Source organism: Berghia stephanieae, chromosome 13 (assembly GCF_034508935.2).
Source record: "Berghia stephanieae isolate SIO BIC M18660-M18661 chromosome 13, UCSD_Bste_1.3, whole genome shotgun sequence".
Lineage (NCBI taxonomy): Eukaryota > Metazoa > Mollusca > Gastropoda > Nudibranchia > Aeolidiidae > Berghia > Berghia stephanieae.
This window is the reverse complement of record NC_088372.1, coordinates 6,377,002-6,389,501: the sequence shown is the minus strand read 5'-3', so window position 1 is coordinate 6,389,501 and position 12,500 is coordinate 6,377,002. Positions and strand designations below refer to the sequence as shown.

The window sequence follows — 12,500 nt, the reverse complement described above, 5'->3', positions numbered from 1 at the left end:
GTACGGTGAGAGAATGTGAGCTTTTCCAGGGACTCAACTATGCGTCGAGCAAGGACCTTCTGATCATTAAAGCGAGGGTCATACCACAAGACCACATAGTCGCACAATAGCAGCAGGCGCCCGTTACATTATCCGTCACTGCCTATAGCCAGGTACTCATTCACACTTCAGTCGAGTTGGATAACGAACGTGTGGAAAAGTGAATAACACCATCGGGACTAGAATTAATTGTTCACGAACCCCGTCACCCAATCGACCGCTGATCACGCTTAACATTGCTTGACTTTTGTCGAAACACGGACGACCACACAGAACCTATCCGTCTTTTAATATAAACCTACATCCTATCACACTGACAGGCAGGCACTCTACCAATCTACCACCCGTAACACCAACCCCCCCCCCCCCCTCCACTACTTTTCACTTTCAAAGCAAGACCAGGTAAGCAACAAAAGGACCAGGACCAGCAGGTACCAGAGGCAGCAGCAGGTGGGTAGGTAGGTAGGTAGGTAAATCAAAAGGTACATTAACAATCACATCTTGTAACCATAGTAACCGATTCCATTGTATTGCCTATAAATAAGTCGAGGTGCCATTTCGACTTTTGTACAGGGCTGTAGGTATTATGACGTAAACCGGTCGTTTTCATCAAGTAATTAAAAAGTAGTTCTTAAAAGCCATTATGACCCTGGAGCCGGAGGAGCTTATGACATCATGCTTACAATAATAATTTGTGACGTCAGATTATCAAACATTACATCTCACTAAAATTAGATTTTAGAAAAAATAGTTATCAGTTGAATATATTATGTCTTTTACTCAGAGAAGACGATATAGGAATCGAATGAAGAGTAGAATAGGGAATGAGATTAGCGGAAGAGTAGCGTCCCTTGATTTGACGTCACCTTACAGAGAGAACGTCAATTTGGTTTTGAAGTGTCTCAAGCCGCTTTCACCGGAAGCGAGGACGAGAGACGCATGCGCACAACCAACATGATGTTCTCTCTCTAATAACTTTTCCGCCGGTGACGTCACAGACTATGGGTGACGTCCAATCAAGGGACGCTACTCTTCCGCTAATCTCATTCCCTATAAAAGATTTCTTACACGCTTGCGTTTTGGAATTTGAACTTGGTTCCCAACGCGCACTCGCAAGCTCGTGCAGCGGTTGGGAAACACGTCCGGAATTGGATTCAGTTGTCTGATGTCACGCCGCCCGGCAACGGCGGCCATCTTGGTTCTAAACAAAGAAAATCATTACTTTTTATTCTTCATGATGACTAGAACTTTTCATATGCCTTGTGATCAGAATGTTTAAAAGTCAAAACATGATCAAATTTATGGGGTTTTTTTCCTCTGGATACACTGTTATGCTCGCCGGAGAAATATTTCATACGGGCGTCCGCCATTGTTCCGATAGTTTAGAGCCAGTGTTACTAAGTTACCATGCGTCATTAGGAAGGAAGTGACGTTACGACTGTTGAAGGGTATTCCAGAAAGCAAGAGTGTAAGAATCGTATAGGGATTGAGATTAGCGGCAGAGTAGCGTCCCTTGATTGGACGTCACCCATAGTCTGTGACGTCACCGGCGGAAAAGTTATTAGAGAGAGAACGTCATGTTGGTTGTGTGCGCATGCGTCTCTCGTCCTCGCTTCCGGTGAAAGCGGCTTGAGACACTTCAAAACCAAATTGACGTTCTCTCTGTAAGGTGACGTCCAATCAAGGGACGCTACTCTTCCGCTAATCTCATTCTCTATATCATCATACATTTGTAACCAAAATAGTCCAAATGATCGGAATTTATTTTCATCGATTGAAGACAATCACCGATGACTTACCTTGTTGAAATTTAAGAAGAACGTATGATGAATGAAGACGGTTGGTTGCCTCGATATGATTTCAAAACAATTGAAACATTCGATAGAATGATAGACAAACTGACATACAGATAGATACATTGTTCGATAGATAGATAGATAGATAGATAGATAGATAGATAGATAGATAGATAGATAGATAGATAGATAGATAGATAGATAGATAGATAGATAGATAGATAGATAGATAGATAGATAAATAGATAGATGGATGGATGGATGGATGGATGGATGGATGGATGGATAGATAGATAGATGGAGAGATAGACAGACAGACAGAGAGAGAGAGAGATATATATATAGATAGACAGATACGGTTTTTTTTTAAGATACAGAGAGAGAGAGAGAGAAAGAGAGAGAGAGAGAGAGAGAGAGAGAGAGAGAGAGAGAGAGAGAGAGAGAGAGAGAGAGAGAGCATGGAGTTACCGTCTTGTACCAATTTTAACTGCCTATCTATATTAGAGCCTTATGGCACCGGACATTCCCTCGCTCGGTGCATAGTTGAGTCCTTGGAAAAGGCTCTTTACTCACATTCTCTCACCGTTCTCAAGTGTAAAATAAGTACCAGGCCGTTCACAGCGTTGTCTCTGTTCTTAAAAAATTGTAATATCGCCTAACAAGCGTCATGTCACGTTCTAACTGTTAAATGTTGCTGTTGGCAAGGGACCCCTTGTAAAGGGCTTTGAGCACGTGCAGTGGATATTGCTCTGTATAAAAGCTCACTATGTTGGGTTTTGTTTAGTAAAGTGAATATCGTTATCATTATCATGACCTAAACCCTTTGTCTAAGTTACCCGTAGTATTGACAGCATCAACGTGTGTATATTTCGTACCCGAAAGGTACCGAGTTCGATCGCCCGCCCGCGCGCCGCTGCCCTGTGTGGCCTTGAGCAAGTCACCTCATCTCGCCCTAGCTCAATTTGCGGCACTGGCTGCACTGCGGCAAACGCCTGGGTTACTCCAGTTAGTCTTCCCGTGGAATAGACCCTAGAGACACAATTTCCCATATGGGATGAATAAAGGGATTTTTTATTTTTTTAAAATTTTTATAAGTAAAACTGTTACTCACCATGTGATGGTTGGCGTGGGTTTGCCCATGACCTTGCAGGTCAGTTGAGTCTTGGACCCTTCGAACCCGGTCACGTTGGAGAGTTCCTCTAGGAAGACTGGCGGATGCTCTGGCATTTCTGGAATGACATGGAATATATTATTATCATCATCATCATCATCATCATCATCATCATCATCATCATCATCATCATCATCATCATCAACTACTACTACTACTACTACTACTACTACTACTACTACTACTACTACTACTACTACTACTACTACTACTACTACTACTACTACTACTACTACTACTCCTACTCCTACTCCTACTACTACTACTAAACTCATAAGTATTCCTTACCCATAACAAGTTTCCTCATAACGATACCCAGGTCTCCCTCTCGTCTCATGACGGCACTGTCTCTAGACAAGCGTCCGATGGGGAGCACATCTTGCTCATCCTTCTGGGGGGGGGGGGGGGGGCACGACGAAACAGAAAGACAAAAAACGTCAACAACTAACATTATCAATAAACAAATTTATTTATATACAACAACAAACAAAAATAAAGATTTTACAAAAACTTGAGCTTTTATATAGCGCAATATCCACTAAACGTGATCAAAGCGCTTTACAAACCGCTACCACGCCCTCAAACTGATACATGATTATTTTCTCTCAGAATAATAACTGAAAAGTTAAAAAAAAAAAAGAAGAAATTAAAACCAAAAAAAAAAAAAAAAGAAAAATTGAAAAATGAAGAAAAGAGTTAAAACCGTCGTGTAAAATATTTTCCTACAATTTATCTGCAATCCAAACATCTAAATATATTTTTTATTTTGGTAAATCAATTTTTAAAAAATGTAGGTTAACAATAATTGTAAATAAATGCAAAATATGACCCTTATATTCATTTTAAGAACATTTTTTCAAAATAATAATAATATATTTAAAACATGAATAAATAGCATAAAAAAGAAATAATTCTGTTGATAAGAAACACTATATAAAAATAAACTAGATGCCTAAACACAACGTGCACTTATTTGCAGGTCCGATACCCAAAATTGTTAAGGGCTCATTGCTGTGCTCTCAAATCAAGAAATAATATTGTCCATTACAACAATGTTAAATCTAGCCTATAATTCGCTTCAACAGTCATGACGTCACTTTCCTAATAATGACGCATGGTAACTGGCTCTAAACTATCGGAACAATGGCGGACGCCCTTATGAAATATTTCTCCGACGAGCATAAAAGTGTATCCACTGGAAAAAAATACATTAAAAATATGATCATCTTTTGACTTTTATACATTCATACATTCTGATCACAAGACATATGAAAAGTTCTAGCCAGCATGAAGAATAAAAAGTACCGATTTTCTTTGTTTAGAACCACGATGACCGCCGTTGCTGGGCGACGTGACACCAGACTATTGAATCCAATTACGTTCTGTTATGAGACTTGCAAATATTATATATGCGCACCTAGTTTCAACATCAAATAGAGAGTAGGACAGACGAGTAAGGAGCTCTATCAGAATTGACAAGAGAAAGAAAGAACACTAAGCCTCACTTTCCTCTTGGTTCTGATTCTGTAATCCTTGTGGTGGGCAGTGGACAGAGGTTGGCCTCCCGCTGTCGTCTGTGGTTGTCCCTGGGTTGGGGAAATAGAGAGAAAATAAAAAAAAGATATAACTCTCTCCATACCAGACATTTTCAGGATTTTCCCCAAATCTTCACACCCAACTAACACAAAATAAATACATTTTTTATCACTCAGACATAATAGCAGTAAAATTCTTGCCATACAATAATTTCTTTAGTAAAACATGCTCTACAACACACTGTTTATTTTCTTCATCATTTGTTCATTATTATTATTATTATTATTATTATTATTATTATTATTATTATTATTATTATTATTATTATTATTATTATTATTATTATTATTATTATTATTATTATTATTATTTTTATTTTTTATTATTATTATTATTATTATATCATCATCATCATCATCATCATCATCATCATCATCATCATCATCATCATCATCATCATCATCATCATCATCAATTTCATCATCATCATCATCATCATCATCATCATCATCATCATCATCATCATCATCATCATCATCATTATCATCATCATCATTATTATTATTATTATTATTATTATTATTATTATTATTATCATTATTATTATTATTATTATTATCATTATTAATAATTTTATTAGGTATTATTATTATTGTTATTATTATTATTAGTATTATTATTATTATTATTATTATATCATTATGATTATCATTATTATTATCATTATTATTATTATTATTATTATTATTATTATTATTATTATTATTACTATTATTATTATTATTATTATTATTATTATTATTATTATTATTATTATTATTATTATTATTATTATTATTATTATTATTATTATCATTTGATTAAAGTATGTGTTGACATGACATGAGCTGTCCGGATACTTACAGCGGTTGTAGTGGAAGGAGGAGATACCTTGGGTCGAGGCTGTGGAATGACAAGATAACAATTATTATATTGATGCGACATTCATTATGTCATTGAGTCAAATATTAATTTTATTACTCGCCAGTTCTGCCGTGTTCTTATTTATTTTATCTATTTTATTTGCTCTTATCAATATTATCGAGCGCTCTCGTTTTATACAAGTACCCACCAACACACACACACACACACACATATATATATATATATATATATATATATATATATATATATATATATATATATATATATGACCGTGAACAATGGAAGGAAATGACACGGCTGATTAGAGAGGCAGCCGAGGCGTCCAAATCGGATGATTAGGAAGCGAAAGGCGTTAACTCATTTATATATATATATATATATATATATATATATATATATATATATATATATATATATATATATATATATATATATTTATATATTGAAACAGGAGTTTTTACTCACATTGAGCCATGGGTGATCTAGAGCTTCCTCAATGGTCATTCTTTGTCTAGGGAAGAATAAATAAATTGATAGATGATTAATCAATAATTAGGTTAATAATTAAATATAAATAATTGATAGATTAATAGCATTCACAGAATATTATACAAAAATCACAAAGCAATGGGCTTCAACAGTCGTGACGTCACTTCCCTCATAATGACGCATGGTAACTTAGTAACTGGCTCTAAACTATCGGAACAACGGCGGACACCCTTATGAAATAATTCTCCGACGAGCATGAAAGTGTATCCAGAGAAGAAAATCATTATAAATCTGTTTTGACTTTTATACGTTCTGATCACATGACGTGTGAAAAAGTTCTAGCCAGCATGAAGAATAAAAAGTACCGATTTTCTTTTATTTAGAACCAAGCTGCTGGTTGCTGGACGGACGTGACATCAGAATATCGAATCCTAATAATACCTTTCTTGTTGCTATAGATAGTAATGATTTGTTTCACATCTGTTCAAAAGGTGCACTATGGTGCATACATAATAATATTCACATATTCAATGGCATTGTTTTCACAGCTTTATGATGTGCACGATTTGGCCTTTTAGACAACTGTTGCGTGATATTTACAAAGATATCGGTAACCTTTCCTTCAAAGACGGGCCCTTCGTCTATAATATCTTCACTTCTGTCTGAAGTTATTGAAAAATGGAACCCGATATAGGTGCTGTTACTCATTGAGAGTTAGAGAAAAACACACATAATATATCTCCCCCCCCCCCCTCCAAAAAAAAAAAACCCATTGAATATAACGAATAAATAAAGAGAGAAACTCAAAAAGGGGACAAGCAGGCAGCGTAGCTCAGCGGTACGGGTCTTTGCTTCGTACCCGATAGGTACCGAGTTCGATCGCCCACTCGCTGTTGCGCTGTGTGGTCTTGAGCAAGTAAGTCACCACCTCGTCCTACCTCAATTTGCGGCGCTGCACTACGGCTGACGCCTAGGTTATTCCAGTCTTCCTTTGAAATAGACTCTCGAATTAAATTTCCCCTATGGGATGAATAAAGGGAATTTTATTTATTTCTTTATATTTTTTACAGGATAATATTTTGGAAGCCGTCAGCGTTACATCACAAAGTTAAAGTCAAATCTCATTGAGACCTAAAAAATGACGTCAAACTGCCAGTTCTAGAGGGTTCTTGTGTCAGGCCGTAGCCATCGTTATGTAATAGCCTGATACTGAAATCCAAAAAGACTGGCAATTTGACGTCATTATTTGGTTTTTGCACCGCCTAGTGAGTTGTCGTTAGTAGAGCTCATGGAAACAAGTTATTTCATTGGTTGTACTATTGAATACAACTCATGATTTGTTTTCTTTTGTGGCAAAAGACTGGCATATTGACGTCATACTTTGGTCAGTATCAGGCCATAACTTTACGAAGGCCACGGTCAGCCTATAGATAGTATGCGCTTGGCTAAGAAGCTCATAACATTGCCATCCGGAAGTATAAGGGACCAACACACAAAACTGTGTGTATCCATGAACGTTTATAGTCAGGTTAATACAGTTCAGTGAGCATTATTCATAAACGCGGATGGCAAAAAACAATAACTAATACCCGAGTGACGTCATCATCGAACTATCTATATGTTAACGATGGCTACGGTTGGGGATGGGGGGAGAGAAATTAAAATAATCTTAATAAACAAACTCACTTTTTGTCCTTGATGAGGAGTCGTTTGATGAAGTCCTTGGCGTCATCTGACACTCTCTCCCACACTTCGTCATCAAAGTCGTAATCGGCTTGGTTGACGAAGTGGAATGTCTGATGGTTGTCGTCGCCGGCGAAGGGGGAATAACCGCTCAGTCTGGATTGGGTCAGGGGACAAAATATAATAGAGATTAGAACAAAATGATCTATCTCTTTTCAATCATCATCATCATCATCATCATCATCATCATCATTGCCTTTTTCACCCTGGGTCAGGGTATAGGCCACAGACAAACAGTTTCCATCCTTCTCTAGCACCATCATCATTGCCTTTTTCACCCTGGGCCAGGGTATCGACCACAGACAAACAGTTTCCATCCTTCTCAAGCACCATTATCATTGCCTTTTTCACCCTGGGCCAGGGTATCGACCACAGACAAACAGTTTCCATCCTTCTCTAGCACCATCATCATTGCCTTTTTCACCCTGGGCCAGGGTATCGACCACAGACAAACAGTTTCCATCCTTCTCAAGCACCATTACCATTGCCTTTTTCACCCTGGGCCAGGGTATCGACCACAGACAAACAGTTTCCATCCTTCTCTAGCACCATCATCATTGCCTTTTTCACCCTGGGCCAGGGTATCGACCACAGACAAACAGTTTCCATCCTTCTCTAGCACCATCATCATTGCCTTTTTCACCCTGGGCCAGGGTATAGGCCACAGACAAACAGTTTCCATCCTTCTCTAGCACCATCATCATTGCCTTTTTCACCCTGGGCCAGGGTATAGGCCACAGACAAACAATTTCCATCCTTCTCTATCCCGAGCTAACTTTTTTTTATCTCGTTCCATGTCTTATCACTTGTCTGTATAATCTCAGCTTCTTTAATTCTTCTCCATGTTCCCCGTGGCGTAATTAAGAAAATGATGATAAGTATATTTTCATAACAAGAAATGAAGTGAGTAAGAAAGTGCCAGAAGACAAACATAGAATAAAAACTTCGCAGTGGCGTTGGGTGGTTCGAACCCGCGACCTTACAGGTACGACAACGACAACTCCATTGGTCGAGGAGACGTGACTCTAACGTATGAGCTATCCACGACCCCATAAAGAGTCCCTTCAAAGCTTTCACTAACTAGAGCCTTCTCTATCCCCGACTTCTTGAAGCCTCGGGTTCAACACACACACAAACGCCGCGAAGTTAGTTGGCCAGCATAATTTAACCCTCTCCTTACCAGCCATTTTCAGGATTTTCAACAAAACTTCACACCCAACTAACACAAAAATATATTTCTGATCACTCAAACACAATAGCAGTAAGTTCTAGCGATTGATAATTTCTTTAGCAAAACATACTCTACAACACACTGTTCATTTTCTTTAAACTTTATAATGTACAAGAGAAATAAATTTGAATAAGAAAAATGTTGGTTGTATCGTAACGAATGTGACGATTTTCCTATAGTTGGTAAGGAGAGGGTTAAGCTGAAATAGCCAATATTCTCAACACTTACATGTAACATAGAAACGATTGAGACAATGAGTAGTCTATGCATATTTTCATAGCTTCTTTCGTCAAAACCTCAAAGCGATTACAAACAAACTCGACACTGTTTAAACAGAATACAGTCATGCATATCAATATTTTTCCATTAGCCTCTAAGACATCAGGTGTAACATAATTTTTAAAAATAGGAGTCAATAGTCTGATGTCACGTCCGCCCAGCAACAACCAGCTTGGTTCTAAACAAAGAAAATCGGTACTTTTTATTCTTCATACTGGCTCGAACTTTTTCACATGTCATGAGATCAGAATGTATAAAAGTCAAAACATGATCAGATTTATAATGTTCACCTCTGGATAAACTTTTATGCTCGTCGGAGAAGCATTTCATAAGGACGTCCGCCATTGTTCCGGTAGTTTAGAACCAGTTACTAAGTTACTATGCGTGATTACGAGGGAAGTGACGTCACGACTGTTGAACCCTATTAAGACTCAAAATTTCTGAGTTTTAAATATTCCGTCTCATAATGACATCCACAGACATATTTTCAAACAGATTTATTACATTTAAATTTGTGTTGAAAAGTGATTTACACTGAAAAAAATGTTTTAATGAAACTTACAGAACGTATGCGACAACTCCAAGAGACCACATGTCGGTGGAGAAGGACACGGGTTCAAAGTTGATGATTTCAGGGGCACAGAACTCTGCTGTACCAAAGAGGACCTTGACCTGCTTTCCTTCCTCCAGCCTCTGGGCGAGACCAAAGTCGATGAGTTTGATGTCGTTGGAATCCCTGGTCACACACATCACGTTCTCAGGCTGTTGACAGATAGATGAGCTCATATATAAACAGATGTCATCTAAAATAACTTAACAAGGCTATGTGGTCTAGTGGTCTGACAATCGCTTTCGGATCGGAAGATCCTGCGCTCGAGCTTCTAAAAGAATTAACCAGTAGATTGTTGACCAATCAAAACATGGAATTTGTGACACACCTTCACACGTGCTCGGACAAACATAGTTGGTTGTTTATTTTAAAAAAAAAAAACAAAAAAAAAAACAAAGTGAATGAATGCGACCTTTCTCTGATCATTGTTATTGTTTTCATACCGCCAAATGAGTGACGAGTTATCACACGATTTTCTCGCGATCATATTATAAACGTAAAAGTTTACACATAGATTCTATGTTGGTTTTATTCATTAAACGGAAGAACAGTGGACATTTTACTTAGACAAATACCATCTATAGTAAAAACCTGTGTAGTTTGCTATGTTTACCAACCACTGTCATTGTTTACATAATGACGACTGTCCGAGAGGCGTGGTTATCTAAGTGTCTATTGAGATGTTTGAATGTCATCAGACTACTGAACCAATAAGACATACATTAGACCATCAGGAGAGATTGACTAATCAAAATAAATCAAGAAAGAATTTATGGCGAGCCGATACATATATAAAATTCGAAGGTATATAAAAATAAATACTTCCCAAGAAAATCTAGAATAATCTTAGTGTTTAAATAAAAACAAAAAAAATATGATTATCAATAGATAGTATGCGCTTGTCTAAGAAGCTCATAACATTGCCATCCGGAAGTATAAGGGACCAACACACAAATCTGTGTGTATCCATGAACGTTTATAGTCAGGTTAATGCAGTTCAGTGAGCATTACTCATAAACGCGGATGGCAAAAAAACAATAACAAAGACCTGAGTGACGTCATCTTCCACTGCGTGGCATTTCCCCCCTGAGCGGTATTTCAGTGCTAGGTCAACCTGACCCCATTAGTGGGGTCAGCCCATGGGTGGAACAGGTAGCGGTCCTTAGGAATCTGTAATGCCGCTGATGGTAATTAATTGTTGCAATATTTCATGGTATTGCTCAGTTGCTAACACAAATATGAAAATTGTTCCCTCACCACAAGCAAAGCAAAGGTTTCTTTCATCATATGCCATGGTTTATAATAATGTATCCTCTTAAGGCTGCTCATAAGAGAGGTGTCAATTTAGTGGTTTTTGAGCTATCAATGAAATTAATTTGTTGTAATTTGCATATCAATATTTTAATTCCCAGCGGCAGAAAATGATTGAAACAAGCATCAATATAAAGTAAAAATGATGATCTTGACACATGCCAAGTTTTGTTGTCCGGGCAGTAAAACCTTAAAAGATATGAATTTTTTAGTGTAAATTTCTTATTTGGCATGACTTGGTGAGATCCTTATTTTCTCTCCCATAGTATTCCATGCCATGAATTATGTCCAAATATCAGTTTAGGAATAAAATATAAACCATTAGACGAAAATAATACTAATATTATTTTTTAAGCATTTAACTGATTTAAATATTATGAGTTTTGGGCACATTTGAAAACCAACTTTTTAATGGCTTGATAACTTTTTTTCTATACTTAAATCCCTTACGATTCAAGTCAAAATTAAATTTTTTTATGACTGTTAGGCATTATAGTTTGAAGATGTATACGGTACTGCTTTTGTGTGGTTGTCTGAGGAAATGCCGACTTTATAGTGTCATTCTAGGTGTCAATGTTTAGGGTATACTTGCATGTTGTAATATAATGTAAGTTCAAGTTCTCCTTTTGTGCACAAGTGAATGTGTTAACTTTTTATAGACTGAAGCGTCCAGATATATATGGCAGTGATTTCCCAAAAATTAAATGATCTTGCTGTGGTATGCCTGTGGCGTTGTACTGATTTGACTCTGGTTGTTATTCAATTGTTTTATCTCTAAATTTGACTGACTGGAGTTCAATGGTATATCAGATGACTTTATAAGACAATGACTAAATGTGTTTTCTTGGAGGAAAGGAGATGATTCTATATAACCTGTATGGATAGTGTGTTCGTTTTGAATGTAGTTGGTCAATAAGGAGAAAAAGGTTATTACTTGGAATAAACTATATGCCCTCATAATTTTGAATCCTCTTTTGTCCACATACTATGTCCGTCTGTTTGAGCAAATCATTTAATTTAACAGTACCAGTGCTTAGTGTTAGTTGTAATTGATGATTGATACTGCAATATTTGTAGCATGTCCAGTAACCTTGTTGGGTGATTGATTTTTTTCTTGTAAAGAAGTCATACTTTATAGGCAGATTGATAGTAAACTGAGATATTGAAATCATACACAATATTAGTTTTTAGTCTTTACTGGTCAATAAAATATTATCTTTATGAGTTATTTTACCACATAAAGACATAAATCATATCAGTTTACTGTTATGATCAACACAACTGTTTGAGAGGAACGGAATTGGTAAAAAAACAATACACAGAACTTACAAAACCATGAATAAATCAAGAAAATCAACTGCCAATATGATA

At 36.9% G+C, this 12,500-nt stretch overlaps 1 protein-coding gene across 1 annotated transcript in view; it reads right to left on the bottom strand.

Annotated features, from left to right (window-relative positions):
- LOC144958989 (uncharacterized) overlaps positions 1-12,500 on the bottom strand; it is a 589,046-nt gene that overhangs the window by 115,358 nt on the left and 461,188 nt on the right. The window contains exons 236-242 of the mRNA XM_078891292.1: positions 9,771-9,970; positions 7,642-7,794; positions 5,932-5,977; positions 5,446-5,484; positions 4,512-4,592; positions 3,295-3,397; positions 2,947-3,064 (exon numbers count right to left, since the gene is read on the bottom strand). Of these exons, the coding sequence (XP_078747418.1) occupies positions 2,947-3,064; positions 3,295-3,397; positions 4,512-4,592; positions 5,446-5,484; positions 5,932-5,977; positions 7,642-7,794; positions 9,771-9,970 (740 nt within the window). The remainder of the gene's footprint in view (positions 1-2,946; positions 3,065-3,294; positions 3,398-4,511; positions 4,593-5,445; positions 5,485-5,931; positions 5,978-7,641; positions 7,795-9,770; positions 9,971-12,500) is intronic.